The 21,467-nt window shown below is 39.4% G+C and overlaps 1 protein-coding gene across 1 annotated transcript in view; it reads right to left on the bottom strand.

Annotated features, from left to right (window-relative positions):
* Window positions 1–15,240, bottom strand: part of LOC124263296 (putative ammonium transporter 2) — a 38,553-nt gene extending 23,313 nt beyond the window's left edge. Inside the window, 1 exon segment of the mRNA XM_046697885.1 lies at window positions 14,831–15,240. Coding sequence (XP_046553841.1) covers window positions 14,831–14,972 — 142 coding nt within the window. The 5' untranslated portion in view covers window positions 14,973–15,240.
* Window positions 15,241–21,467: the final 6,227 nt, after the last annotated feature.

Here is a 21,467-nt window from a genome sequence, read left to right as displayed (position 1 = left end):
CTTATATTGAGAACTAAGTAAGTTATTACCACAATAGTGTTGTACAAGACCTAATTATTTCAAATTTCATACCCTTTTTAAGGAAAGAAATTACATAATTATTGATAAGCTAAGTAAATATATTAAATGTATCTAAGAAAATCTTTCAAAACTTTAATGATATTGCCTTGTTGTAATATTGTATCACCATTAATGCTTGAATGTACTATGTACCACTGTGAGTGGTTTTGGTAAATAAATTAACTAGAACTTGAACAGCTAGTCGTGTTCTCACAACACAGAAGATAAGCTATACAGGGAGCCGCCAGTTTTCATTGACACCTCATTAAGAAACGTCGCTTCTCCAATTCGCTTGCGATATGTCTTAACTGAAAAGTTTTTTACCTTTTTCAACAAGAGCGATCGATGCTTCGTTTCAATGGATGTTTTCAATTTAAAATCATAATTATGCAATTTAATTATATAGGTAGTGAGTTCATAAGATTTCGTAGCTATCTACAAAAGTGACTAGGCCCCAAAACATTCAATCAGTCATTTACGTTTCAACGTTCTAATCATTACATTATATTATACCGCCATTATCGGATAAGAAAATGTCACACATGTATCTTTCGATATCAAATTTTTGTGCACTCATCGAGAAAAGTGGTTTCTTTAGCTTTCATCGTCTTTTGATGATAGTTTGAATTTCTGTATGAGACACTGATGAGATTCGTTATGTATCACCCTGTTGTTAACAGCGCATTAGCTACCGTTAGATATTATATGTAGCCGTATTGTGTACACACATTGGTTATTGGAACATGGTAGGGAGAAGAAACGTGGTGCACACGAACACACCTTGTAAAAACGGTTCTGCACAGTTGAAGTTGTCGTTAACTATGTATTTTGGAATAAGTGTGATTTTCATAATCCGTCATACACCATGAATACACAATTCACGATTTATCCGGCACGTGTGTTATGTTTCCCCTATCGTTTGGTGAATTGAAAGTATAACATCCACTGTTAAAGTAGTTTGTTGGATTGTTGGGAGTTTCAACCGTGATTCTTCCTTTTCTTTTATTTCGAAGTCCAAAGCAGATTAATGGATCACTCTAAATCAGTACAAATGTTGTTGTTGGTACTTACCTAGTATCAATCGTACTAGTTTGTTTGTTTGTTGTTTAAAGCAGCACTCAGCAATGTTCTGTACAAAATAATGACTGGACCAGACAATCCAGTGATCAACATCACGAGCATCGGTGTACACAATTGGGATATGATGACATGTGTCAAAGAAGTCAGAGAGCTTGACCACCCGATCCCGTAAGAGGCTTACGACAAGCATGTGTTACCGAAGACCAATTCTTCCCCGAATTTTCTCGGGTGCAATCGTACTAGCTTGCGTATCGATTTTTAAACATAATAGCATGTACTCACTCGTCTGTTACAAATAATGTCCCGGAAACATAAACATTGGTTTGAGATAGCTGCGATTTGTGTTCTGATAGGGACATCTCGTATTGTTATGTTAGTATATTTTATTACTATTCTGATGATTGTACACGCATGACGTGAGAAGGTTTTTGAAATTCAAGACAAAACATTAATAGTTATATTTTGATATCATATTTTACTCTTTGCAATAACGTGTCCTATTTTATCAATAACAATTCCTGTAAGTGGAAATTTGTTCATTCTTGAACACTTATAGCGTACATCAAAGATTTATTGATTGAACCATAAGTGCAACACGCCATGCATGCACGTGTTCAAAGTAAAAGATAATTCTTATATAAAGTAAGGACACTTTTTTCAAAACTTCTGTAAATATTTTGTCAGGAACAATGTCATTTCATTACATTCAACTCGGCGGTAATGTTTTGATTTCAGTAGAATGTAACATTTCCACATGTTCAGGTATACTTGTCACCATGTACATTGTCAGGATAGATAAGTTACAGTGAGAAGCGTGAACAGTCGTGCCGAATGCAACTCATCAGGATACATTGTACAGGGGAACATTGAATGTTTATATTTTTGGACACATGGACTGCTGCTATCCATTTGTCTCCAGAAGCGGACGATGGATTGCACATTAGCTCAAAATCGAAAATTGCAGCAATACCTCATGGGACGTTGTTGTGTGTACCCGCCGTGATGTTGCTGGAATATTGCTAAAAGCGGCGTAAAACCAAACTGAGTCAGTCAGTCAGTCAGTTGTTGTGTGTGTGTGTTGTGTGTGTGTGTGTGTGCGGGGGGGTTCTGCGCGTGCTACATAGTATACGTCGTAATTGACTGAAAAGATTAACTGCTCAGCTGTAGTGACACAGTTCAACAAGGTGTGTGATTTCTTTCAAGACAGACAGACAGATATTTTATTAAAGTCTCACCTCGTATTTACAAAATAAAACAATTGACAAGTCATTAAAACAAACTATCCTTTACGAGCCACCCATTGAGGGTTACGAGAGACTATATGTACAATGTAAACTATTGTTTAATTAATACCTGGGAATTATAAAGCAATAATTGTTAAAGGTCACATGCAACCAACAAATCAAACATAATTAAAGCACAATTATCACTTCTTCATGACATATAATATGCATTGCTGATTATGAAAAAACAAATAAACAAAATTATAAGCGTATAATCGCAAATCAAAAGTGCAATATTTTGTACTTGGGTTTACCTCCCTCGAAACCAAGCAGCCGGGATACCGAACCCAGTCAGAGCGGGTGGGTGTGCACTCAAGTGTAACGGCTGGTTCATTAGCAGATGCCGCCTTCACGGCTCATTGTGTGTGTATATATAGAGATGTTGGGTTTTGTAAATACATGCTCATTTTTTGTGTATAACATTTTGCAATCAACAGACATCATAACATGTCATGTGTTCAAGTATCACACCTGCCTGTCTGTGTAATTACATAATGTGACAGAGACCGAACTCGGGCCATAAATCAATGCATTTTGTTTATGGTGTATAGCCTGATTGGTGTTAAGTTCAAATTGCATGTGGTCAGTGATTGCAGTTGTGTATTGAATATTGTCATTAGCAGACAGGCAGGCAGACACACAGGTGTCAATAAAACAAGACATTGAGTTTTGTCTGTGATATATATTCTTTATTTATCCTCCAAGTTGGGAGAGTACAAGTACAAGTTGCAAAAAGGTAATATTTACACCACAGTCACATTGTTATGTGAAATAGAGTCTCTCAGAAAGCTGGCTGCACTGCTTAGTGCTGTGTGACTTCTCTGCACATCAGATGAATGTACCTTACAGCCACACTAGTAAATGTTCTCTGATCCTCTGCATTAAGTCCATACTGAGGGCTACATGACAGAAGACACAACACCATCTCAATGTCTGACAAGTTGTGGAACCATACACTGAAGTCCACAGGACCAATATTGATCAGTTCACACCACAGCTGATCTCTCACAGAGAGTAAATTATCACACTGCACGACAGCATGAACACACGGATCACTATATAACCGTCCACACTTCTCACACAGGTACACAGCATCTTTAATGTATCTAATGCTGGAACATAACTGCACCAGGAACTTGGACGAGGTTCGGTACAGGTGGTCTTCCCGTGACAATGTCCATGCTGGATGAACACACAGATCTCTGTGTATCTGTGCGAACCACTGGAGATCTGGTTCAACCGTTATCCTATCAGTCCAAGAGGCGGAATAGAACTTCCAAACAGCGGCTTTCACACTTTGTTTCCAAGAAGCCTTACGTGGAAATATGCCAGTTGACAAGTAGTCTTCTAGCACATTTGTCAACTGATACTTCTGGAGGAGTCTCATCAGATCAGGAATGAAACCTCTCGGTTGTGCACACACACCATGAACAAAGCACAGTAGCCTTGTCAGAAACACCTGGTGTGGAAGGTAAGATGTGTTCATGTTTATGAGGTTTCCGGCAAACAAGAGTTTCTTTTTATCTATCTCAGCTTCCAGAGGTAGTAAACCCAGGAGACCAAGACACACATCAGTCCTAGTTCTCTTTGGGAGGCCTTGGATCGTCTTTATGACATGCCTGTAGGAACGTTCAAGCATAAGAATCTCAGTCTGACTGAGAGAGTTCCACAGCTCACTACCGAAAAGACACTTTGGTAGAGCTACTTTCTGGATCAGTTTCAGACAGACAATGGGAGACACCAGAGATGGATTCAATCCTTTCCTTGACATTGTGTAAGCATAGGATCTGATCTTAGTACATGCGTCTAGTGTTCTTTCCATTGAATTAAACCTGTCAGAGAGTATAATGCCGACATGTTTGACTTGGTTAACTGTTGGTAGTAGACACCCATATAAGGAGAGGTCGTCAGCAACAACTTTAGATTTTCTGCTAGCCCCAAATGTAACGCGCTCAGTCTTACTAGAGGAGAATGTGAAGCGCCACAACCTACTGTAGTTTTCTGCAATTCTCAGGAGGGAGCTGAGATTACTGGTACAGGAACTCACCAAGGCTACGTCATCGGCTTGAGTTGGACATTCTGTGTTCAAATCCATAATCAGGGCACCCTTCTTCGATTCAGTAATATCGTCCAAGAGTTGGTTGATATACAGCAGATACAGCCTTGCAGACAACACTCCACCCTGACGTACGCCTTGTTGAAGAGTGAACCACCTCGATTGCATGTTACCTATCAATACACAGCTCTCCATATCATGGTACAGCTTGTCTATAACAGTCCACAGTTTTCCTTTTACTCCACCATCATACAACTTCAACTTCTTCCGCAAACCATCATGCCACACACTGTCGAATGCTTTACAGCTGTCAAGAAATAGCACATGAACGTCGCTGCCTCGCTCTTGGTAGTGCTGAACTGTCTCCTGCAGGTTGAACGAAGCGTGAGTTGAACAGAGACTTTCCTGGTAAGCCATCTGCTGTTTGTTAGGGAAATTGTTATCCTGGCGCAGAGCGTTTAAGTGTGGCAGTAGGGCCATTTCAAAGACTTTCTCTATTACGGGGCTTAATGAAATACCGCGATAACAGTTTGGGTCTTTCTTTGATTTGCCGCCTCCTTTATGTAGTGGCAGGATAACACTACGCTTCCAGGCTCGTGGAATGAAACCAGTTTGAATGACAAGGTTATATAGACAGCTCAGGTGATGCATTAATGTTCTCCCTCCAAACTTCAGATGCTCATATACTAATCCATCAATTCCACCTGATTTTCCATTTTTTAGCTTCTTGCACACTGCCTCAACTTCATTAAGTGTGATATGACAGGGATCAGATGTGTCGGCGTTGCACAGTTTCCTTATCTCAGAAACCTGACTTTCGATGTTGCGTTTAAAACATTCATCAAAATGAGGCTTATCTGATGACTGAAAGACAGTTTCAAAGTGAGAAGCCCATTTTTCAAGCACATCATCAGGGTTGCTGTATGTGACCCCTTCTACTTGAATTGGTGTGATCACTTTGTCACGGGATCCTTTCAACCTTCGGTTCACCAGGTGCCAGAAAGCTTTTTGATTCAGTTCAGATGATTTCTCAAGGTCACTCATCCATTGAGATATCACATTATTTGCAGCCTGTCTCATCTCTCTCCTAAATTTGTCTTTATTCATCTTGTACTCCTTGAATGATATGTGTTGCATGCCTCTGGGACGTCCCTCTTGCTTCCACCTTGTTCTTGCCATAGTCATGTCCCTATGGGAGACTTTTACGCAATCTGTCCAGTAGGGCTTTAGATGTTTTCTGGAACCGTTTCAGAGGAAGTGTATCAGTAGCAGCATTTATCAAACAGGCGACAATTGTCTCATAGTATAGGTTTAGCCCCTCTTCACCACAGTTGACATCTACAACCGGCAACGGCCACAGGATATGTGACACAGCAAATGTATAATCACGGATGATACCACGGTCACGAGCTTTCTCCCACGCAACTCTATGTTTCGCTTCATTGTCAATATGATGTGGCAAGGCAGTATCTAACGCAAATCCACATACAATGGGGTGATGATCCGAGACATTGAATCCATGATCATCAAGTACTCTGGCATGAGTAACGTTAATTTGGTCATTCTGTGATACTAACACGTGATCAATGAGTGTCTTAGGTCCCCCATCATATGAACAGAAGGTCCAGTTTGGTCCTTGACACTCACTTTGTGTTACTATGGATACCATGTCGAAGGATGACAGCAGGTGAAGAAGTCGTCTGCTTCTGGAATCTGGCTGGAAGTCACATCTAGGTCCTGTAACATTGGTGTTGAAGTCCCCCATTACAATAACTGTATATTCTTCACAGAATGACTGCATCAAACCCTCTAGAACGTCAACAGCTCACATTAAGTTTTTCAAGGGTTGTGTTATTGCAGGTAAATACACCGACAATATCACCAATGGTCGGCTATTTGGTATATGTATCTCTGCACCTATTACAAAGTCATAATCTGTATCAATCAGTTGTGTGTATGGTGCCACACGTTGTGACAGGATTAAAGCAACTCCTCCCCGTGCTGGGAAGTAATTTTCTGGAAGATCATCATGATCACCAAAACATTTTACAAGAAAAGAATAGTCAGGTGGTAAATGTGACAGTAGACATACGTTGCGTTGATGCAACTGATGTTCTGTAAGAGCACATATATCAACCGAGAATGTCTGCAGACAGTCAGTGAGATATGCAGCTGAGGACGTGAATCCTCTACAGTTCCATGTCATTAGGCTTAGTACATCCATTTATCTTGCATTTTCCTTTGGTACTGACTCCAAGGAATCCATTTCTTCACAGTAATATGGTCTGGCCAGAAGTTTGGATCCTCAACTCTCACCTTATCGAGAGAGTCAACATTCAACTGAGCCCAAGCTGATCTCTTGTTAGGGTTACAATTAAAGCGGAGATGTGTAACCCGGACACCTTTATCCTGAAGAAAGTCCCTCATTGCGCTTTCAGTACACCGTTTGTCTATTCCTCCAATGAAGAACCTAGCTACCCGGTTTCCACTCACTACTCCTCTGAATCTCTCAATTCCTTTCCTTTTCACAGATTTCACTTGCCTGGTATTCTCTTCGTCTGCGTTACAGGTTACCTGAATATCATATGATTTGTTTAGCTGGGTACGACGACATGTGGACACGTTTTTTTGTTCTCCATTAACGCTTTGGAAGGTGTCGCTTTTCTCCACGTAATCCATTACATCATCCATATGTGTCTGTGAATCATTCTGCTCCGGAAAGAATGATAACTGTGAACACTGGATTAACCTATCCACCATACTGCCAATAACATGTTTCTTACTGCCCTGTTTCTCAGATCTAGTGACGCCATTGCCAGAATGGTCGCATATATCACACGATTGGCTTTCAATGGATATGCGAGGTGTCAAGTCTGGATTAATGGTACTACTGACTTTTTCACATTCAATATCTGTTGACGTCTGTCCAACGACATTGATACCTGCATTCTCATCATCGGGGGTTCTAAGCTCTGCTATCTCTTCTCCATTACATGCCCGTCAAAGATAGAAACAATCTTTGGCTAATTTTATTTCTAATGATTCCCCGTTTTTCCTTCTCGGATGTAGCCGCTTTTTCAAACTATCATTTTGATAAGGTAAATCAGTTTTTTGTCTTGCGTTTGTGTGCAATTCAAATCGACACATTTCAAGTTCATGTAAATCACATTTCACACAGCCAAGTAACTGTTCAATAAATGTCTGTTTTGGTAAATTCATACTCTGGCTATCGTTTAACAAGGTGTATGATTTCTTTCAAGACAGACAGACAGATATTTTATTAAAGTCTCACCTCGTATTTACAAAATAAAACAATTGACAAGTCATTAAAACAAACTATCCTTTACGAGCCACCCATTGAGGGTTACGAGAGACTATATGTACAATGTAAACTATTGTTTAATTAATACCTGGGAATTATAAAGCAATAATTGTTAAATACACAATACACATTCTAAAAGAAATACTACCCATCATGATATAAAATACTTTCCCGTTTTCCCAATAAAAGTTTGCAGGTTTTGGTTGCTAAGAAGAACATCTCGGCCTCGGACATGATAAAACTAAACTTGTCATTATCACTCAAACATTTAAAATCATAACATATTTCTTCATATTTGACCAAAAGACTGTTTGTAACATCAAAATAAAGTGGACATTGGAATAAAACATGACATTCATCCTCAACGCACTCATTACAATTAAAACACACACGTTGGTTCAGGGGCATGTTGGTGTATCGGCCCATCTGAACACGTAGCGGGGCGACACCACAGCACAACATGGCTAGCTCTCGGCGATACGACCAAAGGAGGCTACTCTGCAGATGCGGTTCAACTCCATACGACTGTTTAAAGTTACGATACAGTTTCAACTGGTTCTTCCCATCTCCCCGCTTACTATTCTCCTGACTGACTGCAACACTCCACTCACGTAAATAGTTTTGCATCACATGTTCAACCTCTGATATTAAAAAGCGTAATATGTAAAATGAATTTCCAATAGGGATAAAATGTTCAAGATCTAAAGATCTAAATTTCCTGTGTACACGTTGATGCCAATTCCGCTTACTAGACACAGCCTTAGAATGGGCCCACTTGAACACATTAAAAAATATTCTGTTCGGGTTCTGATCGTATGATCGCTTGTAAAATCGAGCAACATTCTTCCATTGCCGGACAACCGGTGGCACCCACCCCATATCACCGGCTAAAGCAATGTTCGGCGTATACTTCCTCACGCCCATAAAGTACCTCATAGCTCGGTTGGGAACAGCATTTATGGCTGGGGTATGATACGTTCCCCATATTGCAGCACCGTAGTCTATAGTAGCCCATACCATGGAATCGTAAAGCTTTGTAAAAGTCCTGTGCTGCATGCCTCCAAGGATTTTCAACTTGGATATGAGGAGTCCTAGTGCCCTGCTGGCTGCGCCTGCCACCGCATTTCTCATCCGGGTGTTGTTCATATGCTCTGTCAAGAGCAGGCCGAGGTAATGGTTGCTTTCTACTATCTCTAGGGTCTTGTCTCCACACTGAAATATCACATGTTCTTTCTACTGCTTGGCTTCTAAAATGTATGACCTTTGTCTTCTCTGGGTTGACAGACATCTTGTTTACTTGGCACCACTGACCGAGTCCCTCTAGAAGTATATTTCAATTTCAATGTGACGAAGAAGGAGGAAAAGCATTTATGCCACTTTATATGTGTGTCAGCGTGAACAGTGCACCGGGAACATCAACTGGTCCAGGAAATCACCTTAAGCTGGTCACCATGCCTCGGTTGCACGACGTTTCGTCACACCGAGAGATTGTTTTCCACTCTTGTGGTAATCGCGAAATCGGTTATTGCCCCTGTGTCCTGCTTTATGTAACGGTCATGTATGTTGCACCTCTGGTGCTCTGGTATTATCCTCTGTTCAGCACGTGAATTTGGTTGACAATGCCAAGCGTCTCTTATCCCTGGCACATTGAAATAACAAACAAAAACTGGAAAATCGACTGCACCCCCGAATTGATTGTACCGTTACAATGATAACACAATGCGTACACAAGCGTTACTGTCTTGCAGTATTGGCATTATCCGCCATGTGCTACGGCCGGGCTCTCGTATCACTTTACAATCAGGTAATTATATATTATGTCAATGGTTGTTTCCGTTTTGAAGGAGATAATGAAATTCATGTTGAATCATATTTCCAAAGTTGTGGACTACTGACACAAAACTGTTTTCATTTTGTCTGTGAATCGAGATGTAACATTCTCTATAACCATAACAGAAAACACTAGGCTATAACTTTACCATATTACCAGATAACATCGTTTCAGCTTAAAGTTTATGAGAGTAAAAGATATTTAGCCTACACTGTGGAATTATTTAACTGGTAAGGTTCAAGCGATGAACTGAATAACCTACAATGGGTTCAGAAATGAGTGAGTACGGTTTAACGCCGCTTTTATCACTGTTCCAGCAATATAACAGCGTGGGACACCAGAAACAGGCTTCACACAATTTACCCTTCAGAAATGAGAATTACTCGGTAAGCATTAATGCTAGAATTGCATTTTATTAAACATAAATACGACTTCCATAAAACAAAATGCAGCTTGAACATTGAATTGCGACCATACTGTACCACCTTGTGTTCATGTGTATTTGTCTACACCATTATCACACGCAATGCAAACATAATGTTGTTTGGCTAGTTTGTTGTATAAAGGTTTAAAACCAAACCAGCGAGCCTGACAACTAGATCCCGATTATCGCCTCCGTCGACAATCATTGGTTGCACAAGGCAAATAATCATTAAGTTCCCACATCCAAATTCATTGTGCACTGCATTTCGTGAAGATGTATATGCGATAACCAATATGTACCTTTTCTGTTGTGGTATTTACTGTATATATCATTGGATGCCATAACATGACAATCGTTGTGAGATCGTATTGTCTATAATATAAACGATAACATTAACTAACCACCATACTTAGTCCATAGCAATCATAATGCCCATTTACAAGAAGGTACACTGGAAGACAAGCATACTAAGAGCTTGTTCAATAAACCTGAACCACAGTGAACCAGAGAGAATTCACTACCCAGAGGTTCTGTTTCTATATCAGCATATGGACATTTTGTGATTGTATACAATCGTATACATTGTAATTTTAGTTTTGGAACTCGTATACCAATTTTCCACTGGTTAGGTTTGCTCCGAGCGCCTGAATGAAATCCAATACTTGTAGCGGGTTAAACATCAATGCTTGTCCAACATCAATGTAGAAATATCAATGCAGAAACGGTTTGTTTCATATTAAGTAATGTTTGTTTTACAATATTGAGTGAGTGAATGAGTTTAGTTTTACGCCGCACTCAGCAATTTTCCAGGTATATGGCGGCGGTCGTTTTACAATATTGACAATACCATGAATAGCCATAGACTATAAGCAGTTACACATACTCAAATAACACAGTTCAGGTTAGAGAACATTACGAATGAAATTTGACAAAGACTGGAAAGGGACAAGACCCGTGGACGTAGGAAGAGATTCGATTGCACGACAACTCGGAGATGTACATTATACAAGCTGGGGAATGACATTATACCCAGTGATATGTGAGATCTTGAAATCAGTCACTCACAGGTGGTATATGTTTACGTTGTCATCATGATTAGTGACGGTATTTGTGCCTGTGTTTTTCACAGACAGAATACCAATCTGTGCCAGTGATGTGTTGGTAGCCGCAATGCCTAACAGAATGGCCCTCCCAAGGTTTTCTATTTATTTAGTATTTGTTTCCCATGCATCAGAACAGTTCCTCTACTACATCTAGAGACAGATGACAGATACCAAATTTCTGGAATAAATGGTTATCGATTACAACTGCTACATGATTTCAGTCACTCCGTGAACATGTCACTGGTCATCCACTGTAATGTAAAACTTTCTACATTAGTTTTACTTCCAGTTGGGATATTGAATGTGCAACAGTAAAGTAGATAATGGCATATGAAATTGATTTGACAGTCTTTCTGTTTACCGTAAACCAGAACCCGGGGAACTCGAAATGATTGTAAGTATACTGACTGACTGACTGATTTTGGTTTTACGCCGCTTTTAGCAATATTCCAGCAACATCACGGCGGGGGACACAAGAAATGGGCTTCACACATTGTGCCCATGTTGGGATTCGAACCCGGGTCTTCGGCGTGACAAGCCAACGCTTTAACCATTAGGCTACCCCACCGCCCCGATTGTAAGTATAACGTTGTTGGGTAGCTTATAAATTAGTTCACATTTCCACTTCAGATTAATTTTGTAAATCGCGCCTTTTCTCTCCGCAATTTGCTTGAATATTGCTAAATTGGCATGAAATCAACGAACTGGAAGCATGAAGGTTCACATAGAATCGTAAGTATATATTTGTGCATTGTGATTGGCAAGACTTTTATATGTTGCTCAGATAAAAAATACAACCAGCCGAGACACATTTTCCTCTTCTAGTAGACAGTTTCATACAAAATCATGTAAATTTAGCATTTCATTATTGACTTACCAGTGACAGTAACTATATTTCTTCAGTGAGACACGCGATCATGAACCAAACTATATTGAATTTGTTAAGATGATGCGGCTCAGATTACTTGCATCCGAATTATCATCTGCACTGCCATTAGTCCATTTCCCGAAAGAATCTTACCACACCAATCAATAAAGAATCATAAGTTTGCTATTTCTGAATTTTGATGAAAGTACATGTTTTCTATACGTTGTATTGCCTTTTTATGAAGTGCAGAAGAATTTATGAGCATACATTCGGAAAATTCCAGCCTCGGAGATTTATGTTACACATAAAATATTCAAGAATCGATGCATTACAACCTGTGGAGAACATAACAGAATAATAGTTGTGGATGTCTTTATCACCATCTACATTCAAAGAAGTTGCGCCTTTCATGCTGCAACGATATTACATTGATATTGCTTTTACATTATAATGCTTTCGTGCCTGCATTATTTGATACCTACCATGGCAAGAACATCCCAAATCTATCGCAAACACTATAAATGTCAAAATTCATATCTGTCCTTATTTGCCTTCAGTTAACTTGGTGTGTCAAAACAATGTAACCCGATTGCTAATACAACATTCTTTATTTAACAATATTACTCAACATACTTCGTCCTTTGTATCAAACATTTACATAAATAAATCGTCATCATCATCATCATCATCATCATCATCATCATCATCATCACAACGAAGAGTCATTGCTACAAGAAGTATTCATTCTGACTAATGTACTACTGAGTGTCTTGCCATATCATAACTACTGTCTCTGTTTATTGATTACAGATATAAAACATTTTAGACTCATTTATTGCAATGTATACCTCTCTGCACGCAAAATACTCTTTAATCTGATTCCATGACACGCGGGAAGCGACATTTATGATATCGCTACAGTCTTCACTTGCTAGAATTACTCGTTACCATCAACATAACTTTCTTTTCAGTCGTTTATAACTAGTCCGTCAATCGGTGGCTATTTTCCACTGCGTATAGGTCAGGTTTCCTGTCTTTACGATGCCAGATCATTAAGGTACCAACACTAACAACACATCACTTTCGTCGCTTAAGACTTATGAACTAATACAAATGCACTCGAGAAGTGAGATTGAAGCTTAAACTGCAACTTCTTCACAACGCACCTAATCACAAATTCAAGTGGAACATTGCGGGTATGGTATACGCAAACGCGCAAATGATGAAAACACATAAATGTGTATTTCCTTAATTTTCAATAATTACATTTATAAGTCGACAGATAACGTGCAGTTCCCAGATATAAGCTTAAACTGCAACTTCCCCACAACATAAATGACCACAAGTTCAAGTGGAACATTGCGGGTACGTAATATCAAAACGCAAATGTGTATCTCCTTATTCAATAATAATAATTCGGTCATTTATAAGTCACCAGATAATGGGCAGTTCCCAATAATCTACACTGAAACTCCTTCCAAAAGAAACGACCGACCTGACTGCATCGCGAAGATGACAAATGTGCTTGAAAGTATCCATATACTATCTGATGAAGGGTCTTCACCATGAGAAGGCTCGCCCCTCGAGAGACCTATCTGCGTAGTAGCGGAGCTATCCATTGATCAGGAACATACACCAAGCGATAGCTCTTAAAATTTAAGAGCTTAAGTCAATCTGAAAACGTAACGTTATCTTTCACGATCATTGAGTAGGGTTAGACACGCGGTAAGCATACACAATATTGCATTTTCGATTGCTATTAATCTTGACACTCGTACTTATTCTTTATATAATTAATATTATAACCTAAGAAACCTCCTTGGTTTCGTGACCGCCTCCGTGGTGTAGTGGTTAGAGCGTCCGCCCGGAGAGCGGAAGATCGCGGGTTCGATCCCCGACCGCGTCATACAAAAGACGTTAAAATATGGTACTTGTTGGTCCCTGCCTGGCGCTCGGCATTAATGGGTACAACAAGGGCTGGTCGGCTTGGAGTCAGTATAATGTGTCTGAGAGGGGTATTCATGCTTCACTGCGGCATGGTATCTCAGTGGGCTAGCACTATAAAACCAGCTTAAGTCTGGGCTAGTACAAGCAGCCGCACATACACATACACACGCATGCACGTCGTCATATGAGCGAAATATTCTCAAGCAAGACGTTAAACCCAATTTCATCTCACCTCCTTGGTTTCGTGTAATTTACACATTTGATTGTATATGCTGTGGTCAATAACTAATGGTGGGTTAATCGGATTTCAGATGCAATGCAACACTAATGAAAGTACTTGGTCATTAGTGAAGAGAAGCATCTTTCATATTGTATCAATACGTATGACAATAATTGTGTCTTGTCATTAATTAACAATCTATATGGAGTCCAATATGTTGATAAAGCGAAAATAATACTAAGGGTATATATATATACAATTAGGACCAATTTGACTAACTACATGTGGAGTTTGATAACAAACGATGCCAAATTATGAAGAAATTGACAGATCAATTCTATTTTAAGCCTAATTCAGAAACCGGTAGAGTGAAGAGTGTTTTCCCCAATTAAACACTTCTGACAAGGGTTTTATAACCACATTTTCTTGAATAATTAAAAATTACACTCTTTAAACTACAGGTAGAATATACAACCATGTATATACTGCTACGGTTACACATCTACAATCATGATAAGGCGTTGTAACAAGCTGGAATGAGTAGCGCGTTTTCACAACAATAATGAAAGACTGAATATACTGATAGAGAAATGTGTTAAGGACTTCAAATCGATAAGCACTTGGTATTGGTTTTACCTGACTGCATTGTAAACACCACAAAAGCGCTGCTAAGTATCCAAGTTGCATCATCATGAGATTGAACCCGAAAATTCTTCCCAAGGGATAAAGTTGTTGTCACATCTCCCAAAGTATCATTCCCCCATGCTGTATTAGACATGATGTTGGAGGTATATCACATGTGCACTTATTACATCTGTCCATCCATCAAGAAAATAAGGATTGTTGAAAAACAGCTGTCACTTTAAGCTATGACGATCCAGAATGCTTTTAGCAACTAAAACATTTGATATTTGTGTTTATCGTCATGCGACATCATGTTAACACCAGCTGGGTTGTGCTCCTCACATATTCACACTTGATGCTATTGATATCTTGGTTTGGTACCAGCTTCAATTAACATGCAATTATCATTTATAAGTATTTCATATCCGCCTCGCTTATGACATCACACACAAATATCCTCTCAAAGGCTTTTCACAGAAATGTCTGGCTTAAACGTGCAGGTGCATAAGATTCCCGTGATGAAAACGATCCTCCCATGAGTAGAAAATACCTTGAAGTAAGGTAATACTTGTCGAAAAGCCCTTGCTGATATCACAGTTTCTCAGGAGAAGTTCCTCGATTAGACTCAGCGATAAGCGTATGACCATTGGTGCCACTGATCACGTGCAGATTACCGTCTTCAAGAGTCAGCTGCTTCTAAGAATCACGCCTATTCCAGCGCAAACCCAGTCATTTGTACCGCCTACACCTTCCGACCTACTTCGGGAACTGCCCCTCAGAATTTAGAAAGGTGTAATACCGTTAGCTTGAGGAGAATCTTTTGCGGTGATGGTAATCTGAGATGATCATGGTTTGACATTTACAGACAAGTGCATACTGATGACCATCCCCAGTAGAAATAGTTACTTCTCGGTTCACATATGTAGTTTAGATTATATTTAGACTTCACTCAAATTCACATTTGTCGGGTATCAATGTTAAATATGACGTGCTACTGATGATTCTGTTATAACGATTACCTGAAAAAAACAAGAAAATAAAATGAATATGATGATTGAATATTGGGGAATTCTCATATCAGTCGAACATATGGCATATGATAAAAGACGCAATCAATGTTTGAATGTTTGAGAGATAACGTTCATGACACATTTCAGTGTAACATGACACTCTTTCAGTTCTAAGACGAAAGTTTAGTTGATACCATATGTGTGAAAAGACATGTTACGCCGCTTGTAAAACAACACGATGTTTCCTGTCGAGTCGATATCTAATTCTGCTGATCATGACAACATACTGAAGTGGCATTCAGTGACCGTCCGTCACATACTCTCGGCGTGTGTTGAAACGCCAGTAATAAGGTAATTGCTTATCTCACGTCAGCAAAATCAGGACAGTGCTGAAAACAAAGCCACCATCGATTTTGACAATGTTTAACCAATAAAGTTAACACCTGTGCTTGATAGCTTCTGCGCCACTGACGAGTGGACCATTTATGGAGGATATTTGAATCTTCGTGTCTCAGGACATGTTTGTTGTACCGAGTGAACTGACAAAATTGATATTAAAGGGTTTTTTATCACGCCACGGGATTACGTAAACTTGCCAGGTAACAAAGAAAACGACTGAATTCCACGCCTAACGATATACCATCAGCTCCAGCTTAAGACGTCCACTTGGATTCTATTTCGCCAGATATGTACTCTCTGGCGTGGACGTTTCGACTATTACTCGAGTGAAATATCAATTATATATGTTCAGATAAATAAGGCATTTCATGCTGATTCCTTGATAATTCAAGTTATCCGTATTTCCAAAGTAACTGATGTCATTGTCAGCGCGTAGATCAGACTTTATCAATAAGGGTTATGCCAAGAACATTAACTGGCATTAATGACATTTTCAACCAAAAATGTTTCGCGCTAATGAAGTGTCTGTTTGATGCAAGCTTGAGGGGCCAACTCTTATTCGATCAAAACATGTTGTCTCGGGGTCTGGGCTTCAGATCCCAATAGTTAATAAGCTAGACTAAAACTATGAAGATAATTATTTATTTCCCTGACGTCATTCGTCTATGTTTTCTCAATAAATAGCACTGTATGATGATTCTGTTAGATTAACAATAATAGTCTGACTATTGAACATACCATGGCTTTGCATCAATAGCATGATAAATCCATCATATGCGCCTCGTAAAAAACTCGTAAAATTCGTCAGGCATTGCTTATTTCTGTATGGGGTAGAAGAAGCAGCTATATGGAGTGAGTGAGTGAATATGGTTTTACGCCGCTTTTAGCAATATTCCAGCAATATCCCGGCGGGGGACACCAGAAAAGGGCTTCACACATTGTACCCATGTGGGGAATCGAACCTGGGCGTGACGAGCGAACGCTTCAACCACTGGGCTACCCCACCGCCGCAGTATCTTGTACATGTACACACATATATGAGAATGTACATGAGCATAGCAATGCTCTGTGACTATATGGCCTGCTTTCACTTTCCTATATACAGTATTTCACTAAGTATGGGTCACTCCCTATGGCACAAGGCGACAAAATGGTGACCAGGTTATGTGATATTGTTGACTGCGTGTCGACATACACTCATGATACCGATCATCAGACTGTCTGGTCCAGACTCTTTTATGTTTTCAGACCGCAATCATGTGCATTATTGCAGAGAGCGGCTTTAAATACAGACAAATTAACAAAACTGACGTGGGCTCATGAGCTTAATGTTGCCTCAAACAATATTCCAATTATATAAGGTTATGTCAGCGTTTCGGACAAGAAAGCCAGAGATGACTGGATCACCTATCATTGAAAAGGACACATCAAGACTTAATAAAGGAGAACAGCGAATATTTCAGGTAAAAATACAAGACCATGTTGGATGACATCGTACAATGGACATTTGGCATAGGACCTTGTATGCTAACTAATAGCTGTATTCGAAGGGTACTTGTTAACGCCGCAGCAATCCAAATGAAACCGGTTATTTCTGCCTGTACACACTTGGCAATATATTGATTGCTGTTTAACTGTGAACACGATGTAGTGGTACTTTTGTTCCCATAAAAAACATGGTCTAACAAGGTGATTTGTAAACTAAGATATAATCGATTTGACACATAAAAAACGTTTGCTTTGGTAGAATATCCCATTATGCAGTCCTCCATAAACAAGTGAGTTTCTTCGAAGATCATCTGTTATTCTATTATAACGTGTTGTGGTTGTCATCCCCGATACTCTGGAGTAATAAATGAATCCAGTAAATACCAGAGAGCAGATCCAGGTCTTCTGTACACGCAAGTTTGTTTTCCAATGAAATCTAGGTTGACAGAAACAGTGATTTCAGCTGCCCTTTGTCCGCCTATATTGACAGGATGATTTCAGCAGCTGATCATATTCTTGTATACGAGTCAAACTTGTAGTATCAGATGTCTGTCACTCACGACTCCTGGTGTTTTGATCAAAGAGACGTATTCAATAAGTGCACGGTATGACATTAGATTCCCACTTCACACATCTATTTGTTTGTGTTTATTTTTTCAACAGAACGCGTCCCTGGAATAAAGCACTAGCAGTGTACATCTCCGCACTTTCATAGTTTAGGCCATAGGCTCATTCTGTATTACAAAGTTACACTAAGAAAGAGCATTCACAATATATCCATAATCATAAAAAGACGGAAGCGCATTCTTTTAGAAGTATATGCAGGAATATATTTTTAATACATTATTAGATGACATTAACAAAATATGCCATATCGGGAATAGATGGTATTTTTTGTGGCACATGTTTACCTCTTAGCTGTTTGTAAACATTACAAAATGCTACAAATTAGGCGCAATCCGTGGTGTTTGGGTTTTTTTAAATATCGCAGCTGAGCAAGTGCAGTCCTATATTTACAAATGGAAACTTGTTGCAAATAGTGCAAATAGATATATAATGGATTTGTATGCATAGTGTGTGTGTGTGTGTGTGTGTGTGTGTGTGTGTGTGTGTGTGTGTGTGTGTGTGTGTGTGTGTGTGTGTGTGTGTGTGTGTGTGTGTGTGTGTGTGTGTGTGTGTGTGTGTGTGTGTGTGTGTGCAGTCATGGGCACGATGTACTTGAAAACCTGTGTTTGGATGCATCGTTACAAAATCGGTGCTCATAAATGTCAGAAAGCACAACATTTGCTAGTGTGGCTTGCAACAGCTGAATACACATATTCCAACTCAGAAACCAAGATGCCAGCTTGACAACCAAAGCATAAGGCAAATCTTTGGCATGCATGAAACTGGGTTTAGCTATATGGCTAAATGTTGTCATTGTTCATATAAATTTTAACTCGTTTACTGCGGCAATTTAATGTCGTTGGTGCCAGCCAAACTGTGATCAGCTACCCAGCGATATGCATGTTTTTGACTTTGGCCCAACACACAACGAGAAGACAGATTTCTCCTGACTGTAGAGAGACGTCATCATTCTCAGAAAGACCTGCAGTGGGATTAAAATGTCTACTCTCCGTAGGACTGATCTCCTGATCTCCGGTCACGGAATGCGTTTGCATCCCACTTAACCCACATTGAATGCAGGCAAGTTTGGAATGGGCCGAATATCACGTCAATAGGACGACCAGACCTGACTCCAGTAGTTTCTAGTTTTCTATCGAAATACTGTCCAGACTTCATAAATCAACTGTCCCGAGTCTGGGAAAAGAGGGACAAGGGGAAAGATTACAAAAGATAGTCCAACATAACCGTGCTTTATTATATGAATGATAGTAATCATAATTTGTCTCGGATCAACTGGAAACAACCTTTCTCTATGTCCAGCAGCGGGGACGGATGACAGGACAGTAGTTTGACGTATTTCCTCTTGAGTAGCATATGGCAGGTCACCGATGTTAAATCTTTTCACCACACAGCATTGTTATATACACTGCTTCAAATTTTAGTGACGGAAGTGGGGAAGACGTTTACCAAGTAAAGAAAGAAACAGAATATGATATATACTTTCCCCATATTATATCTTTGCTTAATTTTTACCTATTTCCATCACAGAAAATCATAAATGTTCCATGTCAATCAAATGAAATACAGTTCTATTGTCACGTGTGATAAACTCCGTGTACTCAGTCTACAGTAACTATATCCTCGTCCAGGGTCAGATAAATCGTCCATAGAGAAATAATTAAAGTATTCCCTGTGCATTATTCATACAAGTATGTGACACAATCGCAGCAATTTCAACTTGACTTGCAAGAAGTCAAATTTATATCTTATCGATCGGAAATGTGAATGTAAGTGGTTTCCTCAGCTGATTCAAGCTGATTTCTCCAGGTTTGTTAGTGGAAATGAATGGAAGAGGAATATCTCTGACACTTTAAATGCAGATGACATTTACGTAGCTTCGAAATGCTTGGTTTATTTGTGAAAAGGTGGACTCTCTCATAATAAGATCAAGGTGAAATCGTGGCATCAATTGTGTTATGCTTGAATCGATATAGTCCAAACAAGAACATTCGGACAAGAGTTTAACTGAGGCTTCAGTTTAACTGAGTAAATCAAGGAGATTGATATCATTCAATAATAGTCAACCAGCTAATGATGATTCTCACCAAAATAAGCGACAAATGACATCAGCCTCATTTGTTTCAGAGTAACAAGATATTATGAACAGGTCTGTAAGACAATAGGATGACTTCAAAAAAGGTTTCGAGTATATAGTGTCGGTTATATACAATCATATGTACAACCTTTGGTGTCTATAATTCGTAGCGTTTACGGTACGACGGAAAATGCTCTTCATACGATTTAGTTTGGTTTGTTGTTTAAGGCCGCAATGTTCCAGCTGTATGGTGGCGGTCTGTAAATAATCGATCAACAGCATGAGCATCTAAGTAGCTGGGATACGATGACATGTGTCAACCAAGTCAGCGAGCCTGACTACCCGATCTCGTTAGTCGCCTCTTACGACAAGCATGGGTCGCTGAAGACCAATATTCTATCCCGGATATTCACGGGTGCTCTTTAAACGAAGATTTGAAAGTGTGCCGCCATACAAGGACAAACATGATGCCCGATGCAAATCCATATTTTCTACAATGCCTTTGCCGTGATAAAATCGGTACCCTTTACGACTGACAGAGATACACTGCCTGTACTTTGTGTGAAGTTCCAACATGAGCAGCCATAGCTTTACGGTCGATTTGTACAATGTCGACATTTCGCAATCTACTTTCATTATCACATCCAGCGTTTTATTTGGTTTGAAGGATCTTTTTCAAAATTCCAAATGATAGCTGATTAGATTTACATAGCTCTTTCAGAATCGCAGAATTTTTGTTATTTTTTTAGAATGTTAAAAGAGAAACCGTTAAAAGCTTCAGAAAGGTATTGTCTGTTCCTTTGAAAACCAATTAAAATTGTACCCGGTCGCCGACCATTGTTAGTTTACATAAAATGGTAAATAGAAAGTTCTCATTGCATCAATGCCATGTACGGAAATGAGACATGATTATCGATTTTCCCCTATGTTTATCAAACATATCACAGAGATGCAGCACTATTGACATTTGCCTATTGATTGCATAAAGGTATCCCTCTGATATCCAAACGACACTGATACCCCGGGTTGATAGAAACAATCCCTTCCATGA

This window comes from Haliotis rubra, unplaced genomic scaffold (genome assembly GCF_003918875.1).
Source record: "Haliotis rubra isolate DU_JTF1 unplaced genomic scaffold, ASM391887v1 Scf120, whole genome shotgun sequence".
Classification (NCBI taxonomy): Eukaryota; Metazoa; Mollusca; class Gastropoda; order Lepetellida; family Haliotidae; genus Haliotis; species Haliotis rubra.
Note: the sequence above shows the minus strand (reverse complement) of the source record. Positions and strands in the feature narration are given on the sequence as shown.